General features: G+C 40.2%; 1 protein-coding gene across 1 annotated transcript; it reads right to left on the bottom strand.

Moving 5' to 3' along the window:
- Window positions 1-1,501: 1,501 nt before the first annotated feature.
- RAG1 (recombination activating 1) lies at window positions 1,502-7,973 on the bottom strand. Its single transcript, XM_008955833.7, has one exon. It carries the CDS (start codon window positions 7,957-7,959, stop codon window positions 4,828-4,830), a length of 3,132 nt encoding a protein of 1,043 aa, XP_008954081.1. The 5' UTR covers window positions 7,960-7,973; the 3' UTR covers window positions 1,502-4,827.
- Window positions 7,974-17,558: the final 9,585 nt, after the last annotated feature.

Below are 17,558 nucleotides of genomic sequence, written 5' to 3'. Positions count from 1 at the left end.
GGAAAAGCTGCAGTCACTCAACTCCAACCCTTGAGAGCAGCTGTGGGGGCTGCACCTTGCGCAGCCATAGGGGTGGAGCTGCCCAAGGCATTGGAAGTCCACCGCTTGCAGAAACATGCCTTGGATGTGGGACATGGTGTCAACAGACACTATTTTGGAGCTTTAAGGTTTAATGTATGCCCTTCTGGGTTTTGTGTGGGGCCTATTACCCCTTTCTTTTGGCCAATTTCTACCTTTTGGAATGAGAATATCAATCCAGTGCCTGTACCACCATTGTATCTTGGAAGTCAATAATTGTTTTTTATTTTACAGGGTCAGGAAGAAATTTGCCTTGAGTCTCCAATGATGAGACTCTAGACTTAGGACTTCAGGACTTTTAAGTTGATACTTGGAATGAGTAAAGACTTTGGGGGACGGTTGGAAAGGGATGATTGTATTTTGCAATATGAGGAGAACATGAGATTTGGAAGGCCAGGGGCAGAATGCTATGCTTTGGATATTTGTCCTCTCCAATACCCATGTTGAAATGTAACCCCAGTGTTGGAGGTCAGGACTGATGGGAGGTGATTGGATTGTGCGGGCAGATCCCTTATGGATGGCTTGGTACTATTCTCATGATAATGAGCAAGTTCTTGCTCAGCAAGTTTACATGAGATCTGGTTGTGTAAAATTGTGTGGCACCTCCTCACCCATGTTCCCATTCTCACCGTGTGATGCTCCTGCTTTCCTTTCCCTTTATGCCATGATTGTAGCTTTCTGAGGCCTCACCAGAAGGTGAATTAGATGCTAGTGCCATACTTACTGCAGAACTGTGAACCAATTAAACCTCTTTTCTTTATAAATTACCCAGTCTGATGTATTTATTTATAGTAATGCAAGAATGGCCTAACATAAGCCAGGTGTGGTGGCTCATGCGTGTAATCCCAGCACTTTGGGAGGCTGAGGTGGGTGGATCACGAGGTCAGGAGATTGAGACCATCCTGGCTAACATGGTGAAACCCCGTCTCTACTAAAAAATACAAAAAATTAGCCAGGCATGGTGGCGGGCACCTGTAGTCCCAGCTACTCAGGAGGCTGAGGAAGGAGAATGGCCTGAACCCAGGAGGTGGAGTTTGCAATGAGCCGAGATCGCACCACTGCACTCCAGCCTGGGCGACAAAGCGAGACTCCGTCTCAAAAAAGAAAAAAAAAACAAAGAAAAAAGAATGGCCTAATACAATAAGTATGTGAATTTTCTGGAGAATAAGTCTGTATTTTCACCAGTCTCAAAAAAAGTTAATAAACAAACAAAAAGATTTACTATTTATCCTATGTATCTGGGGGAAAAAATTGTTTCATCCTACATTAGGATAAATTTTACACATAATCATTATTCTATTGTCCTTTAATCCAAAGACCACCAAATTTATTCTGTATTTCTCTCAAAGTAAAAGACGTTAATTTTTAAATGCTGCACTCAATATTATTATTAATATTTGAATAGAAATTATAATACATACCATTTTCAAATCTTAAACTTTTATTTCAAATATTCAAACATAAAATTGCTGACAATAACCATAATATTAATGAATGGAAATATTAAAATATAAAAAGTATTGAAACTCATATTTCATTTTATTTGAAAACATTTGACATGGAAATACAGGTCCCCTGCATCAAATAAATCCATTGCATCCTGGTACCTGAATTTTCTCTGAAATAGAAAAAAAAAAAGGCTCTTGGAAGCCATTAAACAAAATGTAAGGTTATTTGTAAGAAAATAAACTGAAGTGCAATTCTACAAAACAAAAAATAATCACCAAAAATGATTTCTGAGGTATATTTATGTAGATTACTGTAGTTAAATTAAGAAAATGTAAAATGGGTACAATGTATCTACTCTTACTTAAAATCTTTTAACATCGAAAGAATACATCATCTGTCATACAATCACTGAAGACACACACATATCTGCAATCAAAAACCACCTGCATCCAAATAATGGTTTATTCCCCCCAACTACCACTGGCGCTTATATATCCTGCCTCTTATCTGTGTGGAATTTGAACTCTGTTTGATGTAATGCAAGACCCACACTCTCAACCAAAAAAATCTTTATCTTCCTCTATATCTTGTGGGAAAAAAAATCTGAGGCAAAACTAAATTCCAGTTCACCTGGAAGAAAAAGACATCTTTTTCTCCTCCTCTTGCTTCTCAGTGCATGTTTATTAATCCCAAGGCTCCTTTTGACCTCACCGACCAATCATCAATTTTCATCAGCCATTATCACTGGTCCCTGCAATGCACCTGAGTGGCTTGGCAGGAAAATTTGTAGATTCAGGTTTCACAGGAGAAAAATACATTGCACTTCTGAAGTCCCAGTATATACTTCACACATACACACACAAATGCTCGATTCAGTGTGGTGAATTTCCCTGGAGTATGTAATTGCACTTGCAATAGGTATTGCTAAAAATAAAACTCTAGTATAAAACTAGGGTCTAGGATATTGCAATCTCAACAGTAAGGGCAAAAAACCATAGGCAGCGTTTCTACATATTGAAATTCCTACAGCCAGATGTTCCCAGGGTTTATCAAAATGTGATCTGATTAAGGGATTATTGGAAAGGTTGTGCTATAAATCATGCTCTTAGTCACATGCATTCAAAATAGTTCCTACAGTGTTAGAAAAGGATAATTTAATACTGGAAAGTATTTACAGTGCCACCAATAGAGTAAAAGAGTAGAAATGGGTAAAAAATCTATAAACCAGCATGACCATGCTTCAGTAAATAGGATGATTATGTGAATTTAGCTGTTTATTAGTGCAGAGACATGCTGGAAGGATTAAGCAGGATGAAGGGAAAGGGTGGCTTAGTGGCCCATTCATTTCCAAAAAAACAAAACCAAGAGTTTTCAAAAAAACTAATGTTAAACTATGTATATGTTTTTGACAACTAAATTAGAAATGACTTTGATATTCTGCATATAAAAAGCAAGGAAAACTGCTGTATTTTTTAATGAGAGATACTGTGTTCAATCCCTGAAGAAGCACCAAATACATACAATTAAAGATAATGTCACTGATGCACTTTTGACAACTAAATTATCAAGCTCTTTGATATACTGTGTATGAAGAGTAGCAATTATGGCCAATAAAATCAAAGGAAGAAAAAACTAATTAACACTAACATATCATTATGACTCACTAGCATATAAAATTCCATGCCTGCTCTACATTGCCAGCAACTGGCAAATCCCAAATTCCTAAGGATGCAGATCATAGTTTCCAAATAACTGGAGCCACAAGAGGGTTAGGGGGCCCTTTGGAGCTTTTATGTTGCTTTCTTCTATCAAAAGAGCCAGAGCACACAAATGATTTAAAAACTTGCTTACCCCTACCCCATAAAAATGTAATCCCAAGGTCATGTGCTCTAGTGATTAGTTGTGAATCCTAAACAAATTCTGATACTACCTTATAAACATAGTGATTAATTTGTGGTGGAAAGAAGAAGGGCTTTGGAGACAAAAGGACTGTGTTAAATTTCCAAGCCAAGTATTTATTACCCCTAAATGACTTTGAGCAAATCATTTAAACCCCCATCAAATGGAGATAATAACAACACCTACTCCTCAGAATTGTTGTAAGGAAAAATGAGTGTGAAAACATTCCACAGTGGTAAAAAGCACTGTGTAAATGTTAACTCTTCTGCTGTACTGCGTTTGGACTCCATCTAAACTTAGCGGATGGAAAAATACAAGGTTATCCTGCTACACAATTCTGAATCCACTGAAAGTAAACTGATCATTATAGAAAGAATAACACATTGCAGAGGAGAGGACTCTATGAAACCTAGATTTAGAAAAATTGATTCAGGTTTCATTTGGAGAAAGTCTGGCAAAATGTTTCAGTAAGACATGAAATATGTTTTTAGACATCAAGCTAACCTATATTTTTACAAGCCTCTGTGGCTTTAAGACTGTATGCAGAAGCTCTAAATTTGGAAACTCTAAATTACTTGAAATGAAAAAGTAAAAATAAAGAATCATACTTGGCTTCTGATAGCTAAGTAAACATATATTATCAGAAGATTTAATAACTAACTGTAGCTAACAGGTGTATTCTAAATTCATTATTGAAAAATCCATGACCGCAGATGACCTCCTAAACTCTGAAGGTTACAATAGATACATAATTTAAACATAAAAAAGGACTGATTTTCTCAAAGTTGTCCTGATGTAAGATATTTATATAACAAATGGGTAAATGCATTGAGAGCACTTTGTAAAGGTCATCATGCTGTACAAATGTAAGATATTATTAGAAAAATTTAAAAAGCTCTTTTGAATCTTATATAGCAAGCCAAGATACGTAAAATTATAAAAATGAAGAATTATTCAAAAATGAAATAGAAGGCACTTATCATATCTCAATACAAAATATAATAAATCAAGGGGGAAAAAAATGAAAACCACAAGACCAATTTCTTTCCTGGCCTCACTGGCTGTTCTTTGACAACCTTGGCTTTGATTTTCATGACAGCTCCCCAACACACACAGATCTTTGCTCATCTCTGGTCCCCTGCAGTTACTCCTGTTCTGAGTTATTGAGCTTTCAGATAACTGATTTTTCCTGTTGCTTTTCGGAACTCACTAAAAGGCTCAAGCAATCAGCTCATCAGTTTCCATTCCTGACTTGAGAGCATCTGTAGCATCTTACTCCAACCTACCACCTCTTGGATGGTGAAGCCCCATACACAGCAGTAAAGGGTGCTAGGAGAAGCCCTCAATGCAACCCAGAGGGAAACTCAATTGCAAAAACCAACTCATAAGTGGTTGCCCTACTTAAAATTCCATTGAATCTTGGCTTTCCAGAGAGTCCTCTATGCCTAATGGGTCCCCTAAGCTTGCCTGAGGGTTCATGGTAAACCCAGAGGTTTTTAATGCATTATGAGCATTCATAAACTTCTGGAGGTATTTGGAGGTGTACAACCAGTGGTGTTTCAGGACATCTTCCATCTCATAGCATTTGGACTGCCTGGCATTCATTTTCCGGAAGCGCCTAAACAGTTTGTTACCAGACTCATTTCCCTCACTTGCCCATGCCCCAATGGAGCCATCCCTCTCAATAATTTCAGGAACATGGGCCAGGGTTTTGTGAAAATAATTGGTGATTTTTCCCTCATACCTATACTTGAACTTCATAGAAAGGAGCTCAGCAAAACGCTGTGAATTGAAACTGTACTGGCAGAGGGATTCTGGGCACTCTTTAGCAGGGCATGATGACCGCCATACTGGTTTCATCTTCAGGTAAAGATCCATCAGCTCCCTCAGAGCCTCGTGCCTCTCCTCGGAAGGAATTAACTCACAAACTGCATCCACAGTCTCTTTGGTCATGAGCTTCCTGGCAAAGTTGCCATTCATCCTCATGATTGGTTTGAGGTTCATCTTCTTCCGGAGATGCTTGTCCAGTGTGGCCTGCCACCTTTTCCTTTCCTCTTTGGAAGCATTGGGATTCTTATACACTTCCCCTATCTCTAGCTGGAAGATCTTGTAGAACTCAGCTGCATTGCCAATGTCACAGTGGAGTGCATCTATGGAAGGGACTGTCTCAATGAAAGGTTTAGCTGAGACCCCTTTCACCCGATCCCGCAGTTCTTCCACAGACTCATGGTAAGGGTTGGAACGCCAGACCTCATAACGTTCCAGGTTCTCAGCATGGCTTCTGGTTATAGAGTGGAAGACAAGATTTTGAGAGGCTTCCAGACGGGTGGCATCACAAAGAGTACAAATGTAGACTGAGCCAGAAGCCTCGAGGCCTTCCACTTCCCGCACAAGTTTTTCATCATAGCCGGTGCCCCTGAAGATGAACTTGAAAGTCCGGAGAATGCCTCCCAGCTCAAGCATTAATTCACTGCTCTTCATGGCCTCCCTCTCAGCAATGAGAGGACTCAGGATGGCAGTCAGCGTCTCGTGGTCAGACTCATCTGCCAGCATAAGGCACAATGGCTTGCAACACAGTTCAGAGTTAGGTTTGGCTTCTTCAAATACTTTCACATTCTGAGAGCTGTGGGCAATAGTAATTTTCATGATTGTGAATGAAAAACGGACTGCCTTTTCTGGAACTACAGGCCCACTCCCATGCTTCTCACTCACGTCTCCCATTCCATCACAAGACTCCTTCACCACCACAGTGAAGGGGCCATTCAGGTAATCATCAAGGTCTTGGGATCTCATGCCTTCCAAGATGTCTTCTTCCATGTCCATCAAAGCAGACACCAAAGCTGAATCATAGCGGAACCTCTTTGCAATGGTGTCCACTGGGTAATCATCCACTGAGGATGATAGTCCAGACAGCCCATCAATAATGCCAACATCAGTGCTGGAAGACACATTCTTCAGAGGTGGCTGCCACTCAAAGTGGTGGTAGCCTGGCAGAAGTACCTTCTCAGCATTCCGAAGGGCATGCAAAGGCTGAAAAATCTGTCTCCCTGTGATGGCTTTCACAGTCCTGTACATCTTGTGGTACTGACTGCAGCTGAGGAAGGTGTTGACACGGATGGCCAAGCAAACAGCTGGCTGCAGGCCAGAGCCCTTTCCCTGCATGATGGCCTCCAGCTCATCAGCTTGCCTGTGCTCATTCCTCGCCCTCAGAGCCAGCAGGAACAAGGTCATGCACACGGACTTCACATCTCCACCTTCTTCTTTATCAGCAAAGGCTTTGACTTGCAGCTTGAGCTCCCTCAGCCGGTGCTTCTGAGCTCTCCGAGTCAGCGACAGAAGATGTTGGCGGGGCCGGCCCCCTTTATTAATGTGCACAAAAGTCTCTTTTGATTCCTTGTGACTTGAGATGTGGTGATTATATTTTTCCAAACTGACCTCCTCATTGCACTCTTTTGCTGGACATTTCACCATCAGGGAATTCAAGACGCTCAGAAAGGACTTCACTGGACTCTCCAGGTCAGTAGGGAAGCATGGATATCGGCAAGAGGGGCAATAGCTGCCCATGACTTTGAGGCATCTGAGAATGCAGACCCGGCAAAAGACATGCTTACAGTTGGTCTCCACAGGGTCAGCCAGAATGTGTTCACAGATCTGGCAGGAGATGGATTTCACAAAGTGCTCTGGGAAGTCCACTGCAAGGAGCTTGGTACTAAGATGTATCTTACTGCAGTTGGCGATCTTCTTCATGACATCCTTGCTGCTGATCCTTGCCTGAGCTCTTCTCTTGCGCTGACGGGCTTGTCTTGCTTGGTCAAGCACAGTTTTGAGTTTTTTGCTGAGCTGCAAGTTTGGCTGAAGACTCTTCCTCTTGAGTCCCCGACGGGCAGTGTTGCAGATGTCACAGGATGATGTGTGGGGGTGCCACTCCATGGTCACGTTCCTCGGGAAGTAAACCTCACATGGGGCACTGCTAAACTTCCTGTGCATGATGCTCCAGCAGTTATGGCAGAACTCAGTGGGGTGGATCGAGTCAACATCTGCCTTCACATCGATCCGGAAAACCTTGGCAATGAGGTCCGGCCAGGAAGTAGCTCTCTTTTCCTTCTTTCGTAAAAGGCCTAGGGTTTTACCATCCACAGGACCATGGACTGGATATCTCCTGTTGTGCTCATCAGCTCTAAAAGAATTCCCACAGATGCGGCAGAGATGTCGAAGTTTGGCTTGATGGATCGCTTTGCCTCTTGCTTTCCCGTTGTCGTGAAATTTCTTTGAAAACTTAGGGTGGGCTTTTAACAATGGCTGAGTTGGGACTGGCTTCTGACCATCAGCCTTGTCCAGGACTGCTGGAGATTGCTCCAGAGAGGGTTTCCCCTCAAAGGAATCCTTCTTTTCCTTTTGAGCTTCTTCAGGTGTCTTTTCAAAGGATCTCACCCGGAACAGCTTAAATTTCCATTCTGAAAATTTAATATGTGGGTGCTGAATTTCATCTGGGGCAGAACTGAGTCCCAAGGTGGGTGGGAAAGAGGCTGCCATGCTGGCTGAGGTACCTGAGAACAAGGAAAACAAGTCATATTAAGACCAATATCAATATCTCACTGATGTATCTTATAAATAATAAAAATAAATACATTCAATTATTTATTCATGTATTCCAAAAGATATGTATTAAATCTTCTACCTTAATATATCATGTTAGGTGCTGATCATAGAGTTATTTCCTCTTCTGACAGTGTTTATGGTTACTTATACCTGTTACACACATATAAGTGCTTAAATATATACATGTAAAGTTTTATTTCCTTCCACAAAAACCTTAAGGTCTTTAAGGACAGAATCTTTGATTCATCTTTGCCTCCCCAAGGGTCCCAGTATACATTAGGTGCTCAATAGTTATTTGTTCAGTAAATGTAAAGATAAACAGGCTACTAAAATCAAAGAAAAGTAATATTTTCCACATTGTATTAGCCTCATTGTACTAGCTGGACAATGTATTTCCAGCTTTTTAAAGCAGTCTTCCAGGGGGTTGGTTGTTTATTTCTTCCAAATGGGTCATAAAAGGATGATAAAGCTGCAAACCCAAAGAAACTAATTATTCACTACTTGAAAGGATGAAGTGAATTTTGAGCTTTATGAATGCAAACTAATAATAAGTATCGTGGATAGTAATTATGCTTACAATTTTAATTAGTGAATGCTGTTGTAAATTATAAGGCTGCGTCTACATTAGAAACAAAAAACACGGAACTCTAAACCTGCAACAAACCTGAGTGTACATAGACTGAGATTCTAAGGGACTTTTAAGATGAAAAATTCACATAGTTTCAGATAAAACTCACACAGGTCATCCTGAAAGTCATTGTTGGTCGATGGTCATTAGCACTATAGTTTGTAACATAATAAGAAGAGGTGGGAGTAATGTTTCTCTTCTGGTAAAAAAACATTGGCAATTACATATGCCAGGAAACCCGACTGATTAGAGTTGTAATGCACAGATCGCTAGCGATGCAGAAAAAAAGTCTAACAATGCCATGTGAAGTGTACTCTCTAGACCCAATTAGATCAATCTTTCCCAAATTACTTAGTACATAATTGGAAAAAGAGCAGCTGTATTTTCAATCCATCATCCCATCCACCTATCTGAAATTTGCCTGGGTTAATTCTTTTGACCCACCAGTTATATCAAGTAACATATGTTTTTCCCTCAATTGATCAACTAACAAAATCGATGAGAATTTTTATGGTCACATAGTTATGGAGACAAATTCTTAGACGAACATACTTTGAGCAGGGGTGGGATTAGGAGGTATGGAGCGGCAAGGGTTAATGCTGACAGTTGCTACCAAAGCCTCTTTTCAAGTCCCTGCTTTACTGAAGTTTGTTCCATCTTAATATGCATTACACATCAGAAATTGGTGTTTTGGGGCACAGGTACAGTGGCTCATTCCTGTAATCCCAACACTTTGGGAGGCCAAGGCGGGTGAATCACTTGAGGTCAGGAGTTCGAGACCAGCCTGGTCAACATGGTGAAACTCCATCTGTACCAAAAATACAAAAAAATTTAGCCGGGCATGGTGGCAGGCACTTGAAATCCCAGCTACTCGGGAGGCTGAGACAGGAAAATTGCCTGAACCCAGGAGGCAGAGATTGCAGTGGGCCAAGATCATGCCACTGCAACCCAGCCTGGATGACAGAGCAGGACTCTGTCTCAAAAACAAAGAAATGGGTGTTTTTCATAAAAATTAAAAGCAAATTTCTAAGACTTGATTCACAGAGAAATCCTATTAGATTGTTCCCTATGCAGGACTATGCAAGAGTTAAACAATACACGGCCATTTCAAATGTCTCATTAACCTCAAAAAATATTTCAACTGCAGCCCAACGAACACCTCAAAATTGCTTATAGTTCAATTCTGCTTCCTAATTCTCTTCTGTGGCAGGTGCTAGGTCTTTCCCTGTGGCTCCCCTGCCTCTTAGGTTGAACTCAACCCCAAATGCCTTCTCATTCCTTTAGTATTTTACTTCCCAGCCTATACTTAAAGCACTTTCTCTCTGGTATTCCAAGACAATATTTTGAGTAATTCTTTTTAAAATGCATGACCGTCTCTAGAGCTCATCAAGTTTAATATTGACTTTCACATTGAGTAAGTCAATCATAAGGCATGTATGTAGGGTCCTTAGAACTATCTCACTTCCCTACACATTTCTCCCCTGACTCCCACTGGCCTGCATTACTATACCAAAATCTACCAAATTACATTTATTTAAATACTCCTGCGGAAGGCAACCAAAGCAAAAGTGGACAAATGGGATTGCATCAAGTTAAAAGCTTCTGCACAGCAAAGTAAACAATCCACAAAGTGAAGACACAATCCACATCATGGGAGAAAATATTTGTAAGCTATGCATCTGACAAGAGATTAATAACCAGAATATACAAGGAGCTCAAACAACTCTACAGGAAACAATCTAATAATCCAATTTTAAAATAGGCAAAATATCTGAATAGACATTTCTCAAAGGAAGACATACAAATGGCAAACAGGTATACGAAAAGGTGCTCAACACCACTGATCATCAGAGAAATGCAAATCAAAACTACAATGAGATGTCATCTCACCCCAGTTAAAATAGATTGTATCCAAATGACAACCAATAATGAATGCTGGCAAGGATGTAGAGAAAAGGGAACCTTCATACACAGTTGGTAGGAATGTAAATTAGTACAGCCACTATGAAGAATAGTATGGAGGTCCTCAAAAAAACTAAAGATAGAATTATTATATGATCCAGCAGTCCTACTACTGGGTATTTATCCAAAGGAAGTCAAATCAGTATGTTCAGAGACATCTACACTCCTGTGTTTATTGCTGCACTACTTTTTATCCTTACTTGTGATTTTTACTCCCTAAAATAGACGTGTATTACTTTTGGTAGAAGACAGAACTTTTAAGAACTAGACTTAGATTAGATATTTTTTATCTATTCAATTAGCAAAGATTAAAACTACTTATATGGTTCAGCATTAATGAAGGCATGGAGAAATTAAGATATCTCCATACATTCTTGGGAGGAGTATAAATTGGTATAAAATGCCTACTAGACAATTTAGCAATGTCTTTAAAATTTTTGAATATATTATCTTTGATGCAATAAATCTCCTTTTGGGAAGTTATCCAATAGAAACATTTCCACAGGAATGCAACAATATTTATATAAAGACAGAGAGAGAGAGATTTGTTTCCAAAACTGTTACTTTGAAAAAGCAGGAAACAATAAAAATAATTACCCAAAGGGCATTATTATTAAATAAACTATGGTCCAGACATACAGTGGAAAACCATGCAGAAAATTTAATTTTCTGTATGCACTGATGCATATGTGCAATTTCTGTATGCATCAGTGACATGGAAAGATGCTCACATGAAAAAGCAGAGAATGGAATGACAATAGCAAGTATAGTAGGATTCTCTTTATGTAGATATGTTTGTATTTGTACATATATGAAATCACAGGAATTCTGAAAGGATATACACTAAAATCTTAACAGTGTTTAATTTCTGAAAAAAATAGAATTGGCATTGATAAGAGGGCCTTTTGCACTTTTTATTTTATTAATTTTTGTATCATTTGAATTATTCAAAACAAGCAAGTAACTATTTTTATTAATTTTGTGATACATTTATTTTGGATAAAACTGTTTTAAAGACTAGATGTATATGTGCTCATAGTCACTTTTCCATATTTTCTTCTAAATTTCCCCCAGAAAAACTTAAGATCTGGCTAATTTCAAATATGACCACCACCCTTAGCTTTTCTTTCTTTTTGGATGAACATGGAGAAAGCAGGCTAAAATATGGACCTGTAGACAGCATGAAGTTAGGATTGTGAAAGAGTTATCTTGGATTCATATTTTGACACTCAGAAACCTTGCAAATGCTTGATCTCCTCTCTTCTAACAAAAGATCTCAGCAGTAGACCAGCCTCGGGATCTCAAAGGCTGAGTGGTTGGTGCTGGCTCAGCCCTGTCCCCACCGGCCACTGCCATATCGACATTGCCATCTGACATCAGAGCTACAGGCGTGCCTCCCTCCGCACAGCACAGATTCATTTTGACAAACTAGTTTGGGATGGCTTGGACAGTGCAGGAACAGTAGTTTCTGGTGAGTGATATCATTAGTTCAGGAGGCCAGGGCACAGCAGCAGCAGCAGCCCCCCATTTCCATCCCAGCTGCCCACCCTACACACACACACATACACCCCATTACTTGGCCCACAATCTTCCCTCCTAACATCTTCAACTTAGTCTGTACACAATTTCCAAGTAATAACTGTGTGCTCAAGTGTGACCTCTCATTATCACACCTGTTCCACTTATTCATTCACTCTGCAAATACTACTGTCTGTTTTTTGCCAAACATCATGTATCAGAAATGTGACAAAATAAAAAGCCTTTTTGTAAGTCTCAAGTATCCACAAAATAACACTACAATTCTTGCTCTTCCTTCAGACAACCTCTTGCATGAACCACTTCAGAAAGAGAAATATATCATTACAATCCCTGGCCAGGAATCCTGACTCAAGAACACAACCTCAAAGCAGGGTCTCTACCATGGCAATTCTCAAAATTAATACAAATCAGAATCATGAGCGAGTTTGTTTTTAAAAAGAAATGCAGATCATCAGGTCCCAAAGAGTCTGGCTGCTTGGGAAGGAATCCAGAAATTGCATTTTTAAACATTCAGTGATTCTAAAATGAGTGAATATTTTGAGAAACATTGGTCTCCTACTTAGGCCAATCTAGTTCAGGAAATGCCTGGCAATACTTGTTAATACCTGGGAAACCATACATTTCCTCCCACCCTAGAATTTATGTTCCTGATTATTTTTCTCGCCTGAACTACCAGTATTTATTTCCAAGAGTCTCACACCTTACCTTCTGCTGATTTGTACACATTCATTCAAGAAGCACTCCTTAAACCTTTCCTCTGACAATAGCATTCATTTATAGTAATTCAGATATTTTGCATCTTTCTATGAACCTTCAGTGGCCCTAAACTTGGCCTCTTGTACCTTTTTTATTTTCATACATTAAAAAAAAATTGATGTAGCTTTGCTCATTCCATCCCCTCATCACCTGGAAGGAAAAAAAGCTCAAGCACTTCTAGTTAGAAACATAAAAATGTAATAAATATTTTGGCTCAAGGCATGAAAAGTATGAGTGTTACCTTGCTCAGCAGGCTGCCTGGCCAAAGTGTTGAGATGTCTGCAATGTGGTTGATATTACTCAATACCAAAGAGAAGGCAAAGTGTGTTCTCTGCTCTCTCCTTGCTCTCTTGTTTCTCAGAACATGCTGCTGAGATGTTTATCAGCTTCCACTGTCCTTCCCAGCCTCCCCCACCATGGAGGGCTAACCACAAATGATGGCAGCCAATCATGGGCCAGGAGACCCCAGCTCCAGCTGCCACCTGGCTCTTTAGGAAGCTTAGCTCAAGGGGGCCTGAGTGTAGAACCATGTGCGAGAGTTTGCTGGGGCTGCCAGTTCCCTCCCTAAGAAGGTTTGGGTTGGAAATGGTCTTGTCAGTCAGTATAAGCCCCAGCTTTTGCCAGGGTTCTATATCTCTGTGCCTCAGTTCCACATCTGTAAAAAGGAAAGGCTAGTAGTATATATCTCAAAGAGTCAATAATGTTATACAATGAGAGTTATTATAGGAAAATACTTGAAACGATGTCTGCCTCTTTGTAGATGTTCATCAGATATTAACAACACTATGGAATTTTTTTATTATTATCTTGAAATGTTATCCAAACAATCTCAGAACCTTTCAACCTGGTCAAATCTTGCTGAGGAAGGTTGATGCTCCTTGTAACTACTGTAAGTTTAAACATTACTCGAGTATGGACGTCAACAGACCTGGATTTAAATCTTGACTCAGGCCTTTGATTCATTGCTTAAATTTTATGAACTCCAATCTCATCACCTGCAACCTAAGATTAATAATATTAGTCCCCATTATTGAGAGCAATGGGCTAGGCTTGTAAGTGTTTTATGTGTCATTTAATTTTCACAACAATCATACGCATTTGATAGTATTATGTCTAAAAAGAAGCGACAGAAGTTCAGAGCAATGGAGTGACTTGCCCATGGTCACACAGCCACTACTTAGTGAAGGTGGGGTGGAATTCCAAAGCTCATGTTCTTAATCACTCCATTATACCATGAAAGGAGAATAATGAAAGCCACTTTGTAGTAATAGTCTAAGGATAATTCAAGAATGAATACGTGTATACACACCTCTGTCTCTGTTTCAAAACCCCTTTATAATTCTCAGACCAGCTTTATCCCCAAAGTCTTTCTGTGTTCAGCTAATAAGTGAGAGAGTCCTTGCTTGTCTGATTCTCAGCAAAAACTGTCAAGGAGGCAGGTGCAAGGATTTCACTGTTCTGTGCTGCCCTCATTCGACGCTCCTCTTACATCTCCCACTCTTTCGCATTTGGACCTATTTAACCACACAACAGCCCTGGGGCCACAGCTGCTCACTAAAGACAAGGCAGAAGCCACTGCAGTAACACTGGGGGAAAGGAGAAACTGGTCTGTGGCTTCTAGGAGCTTCAGTGTGTTTTTCCCCCAAGGAGATGCAGCCTTTACCTGAGGGTCATATTTGAGGCAACATGGTGAGAAAGGCAGGTGAGAGCTAAGAATTTCCTGAAGACAGTGTTCATGTTCAACAGGACCCTCAGGAAGCAAGCTTTGTGGCCCTGGGCCCTCCTTACACAATGAGGTCAAGTAGAGAGGAGTCATAACATGACTTACATGCAAGAGGGTGTCCTTCCCCCCTATCCTCCTGCTCCTTAAAATCTTGCATCTCCAATGGACTTACAGAAAGAAAAAGAAAAGGCCAGATGTTCATGCTTCCCCTTGAAGGAAAGAGCAAAATAATAATATCCCACAGTATTAGAACAAAGCAGCAAGTTCAAGGATCAGGCTTCAGTTCTGTAGGTTCACTTGGAAGTTACGTGAAACTAAAGTGACAAAATGCACTGGTTTGTTTTGGACTTTCCTTGGTTTAGCACCGAGAGTCTAAGGTGAACAGAGTTGGTTAGTTGCCCATAACTTCCAAAGCAGAGTTAGAAAATTTCTCTGAGCTCGAAAATTTATAAATGGAATCCTTTTCAATTTTTCTTGGAAAAGTAAGCTGGTCAAATGGACTCATCAAAGAATGGTGGGGGTGTGAGGTTCAGACCAGATAATGGAGGAGCTTTCTCTCTCTCTCTCTCTCTCTTCAAATCATATTTAACATAGATTTCTGTATTGCTCAATTTTTCATCGTCATGTATACTTTTATAACTAGGAAAAATCACAATATTTACAAATAAAGTACTCAATGAATTTTAAAAGAGACATAACAAAATATTGGGTGCATATGAAGATACAGTTTTCTAATTGCTCTGTTTGATAAAAGTCTGGATTTGTATACATCACCAGTATTTCCATGTTTCTCCCAATTTCACCTCCCAATTTCTCCCATCCATGTTGAAATCAAGTCACTTGTCTCCTATTGAGAAGTAAGACCTCCCTTGGATCACCTGGAAAAAACAAGTTAAATAATGGCCCATTGTCCCTCTGGACACTAACATTTTATCCACTGTCTTTATTTCAAATCTTTTCCACATGACAAGCAAACCTTATCTTGCATCATAAAATAGCAAAGACAGAGCTGCCTAGGATCCATGTTGTTCCAAGCAAATTAAAAATAAAACACTGCTGACATGTATTGGCCAATTGTTGCAAGAGACGAAGAACGAAAAGGGTGAACTAGAGCCTGGACAATTTGATGCCAAGCTCTAGCCTTGAGCGCAGACCTCCCAGACTAGTGATTAGCTGTGGTTAGTCCTGGAAGTGCCGACAGGCCCTTCACTGGCCCTGCTCCTCCAGGCAATGTGCTCCCTGCATCCCTGCTTTCACCTGCCTCTCCATCCAAGCCCCAACCCCCCTTAGCAGGTTGCCTACACTTATTCCCCTTGGCTCCCAAAGGCCCTTTTAAGAGAACTTTTCAAATTCAATCTCTTCCCAGACAGCAATGAGTTCCAATTGCTGATAACAATCAAAATCTACTCCTGCAGCCATGGTCTGAGTGTGTGAACGCTGCATTTTGAGCTCTTATCATAATTCAGCAGATGCTGTTTACGGACATTGAGATTACATACATAAGCATGTATCTATACATCTCTAACTAGCAAAACTCTTGTCTTCTAACATCACCAATTTGAAAGCCAGAACTAGAAGGGAACTTAGAGGTTACTTGCCCCAACGCATGTGTTTTATTTATTTCTGAAGGGCATAGTGTTCCTGTTCAATGTCACAGAAGGGAATTAGTAGCAGAAATAGCATTACAAATCCGATCTCCCAGCTCCCAGGACAACGTTCTTTCCACTACACTGAAAAGGGAACATCCCTCCCTAACCCATCCAAGATGCATCTTAGACGGTAAAGAAACTCAAGGTGGCAATGGAGCAGAACCTTAACAGGTCATCGCTAGATCGGAGCCCTGGGTGAGCATGCAAACTCGCCACCCTGCACTGGCGGCGGAGAGACAGCCTCTCCACACGCTCATTTCTCCCCCACTTTCTCTGTCTTAAAATTGTTTTCTAATTAACTCAATGTGAATTACCCCTGTTAGTAAAATTTCTAATGTGTTATTAATTGCTCTAAACGTCGGCTGCAGCTCACTCTCCATGCTTTCAGGAGATCTGCTGCGGGCTTTCTGATTTTAGCTACACTGTTTTCTAAGCAGCTAGTGCCACCGTGTGGGCAAAGAAAAGTCTGTATTCTTGACTATCAGAAAAAGCCATGAGAAAAAGTCTCAGAAGTTGTTGAATCCATGAACTGGTTAAGAAGAAATCATGTATTTGCTTCTCTTCTCTTCCCTCTTCCCCTTATCCCAATCTCTATTCTCCCTACCCCCTCTTGCACCATTACTTCCCTTTGTAGAAATCCCCCATGATTCCTATAGACTAGGAAACAGAGCCAAAAGCTTAAAAGGTCAAAGTAATTTGCACAAGAACCCACACTTCACTAACTCCAGTCTTCCACAAAGGTCAAGAGACAACACAGAACTCCATTCTCATTGTCTTGCTAATCCTGACCAGTCCCAGAAAATGTGTAATAAATGCCTTCTCCTTATTCCTCAAACAAGAGAAGATATGAGGACCACGTCTTCATGAGAAAATTTGAAGAGCTGAGAGTAAAGGCCAGTGTATACGATTGCTAAATATCCTTTCTAATCAGGAGACATCTGTTCCATTTCCAAACCTTACAAAATAGTGAGGCATTGTTTTGCCTCCTCATCCTACTTACCTCCATAAGATCGCAGATTGAGTTCAAACATTGACATAGGAGGAACATGACCTAAATTTCTCAGAGCTAGTATACAGGTTTGGGGAATAAGCTTTCTCAGCTCTACAGTAAACATAATGGCCTGAATGCCTAACTGCAGGATACCAATAAATGTCTTTACAAAAAGCCAAACTAGGAAACTGCCCAGTTTGCCTCAGTGAGGGCTCTCAAATTTCACAATATTTTTTTAAGGATAAGAAAGGGTTAGTTTTTAAGACAAAGGAGCTTTAGCTTTAA

Source organism: Pan paniscus, chromosome 9 (assembly GCF_029289425.2).
Source record: "Pan paniscus chromosome 9, NHGRI_mPanPan1-v2.0_pri, whole genome shotgun sequence".
Lineage (NCBI taxonomy): Eukaryota > Metazoa > Chordata > Mammalia > Primates > Hominidae > Pan > Pan paniscus.
This window is presented reverse-complemented; position numbering and strand designations above follow the sequence as displayed.

Bases quoted from the DNA above. Each gene is read 5' to 3' on its own strand.
- RAG1 (XM_008955833.7), bottom strand. From the start codon at position 7,959: ATGGCAGCCTCTTTCCCACCCACCTTGGGACTCAGTTCTGCCCCAGAT.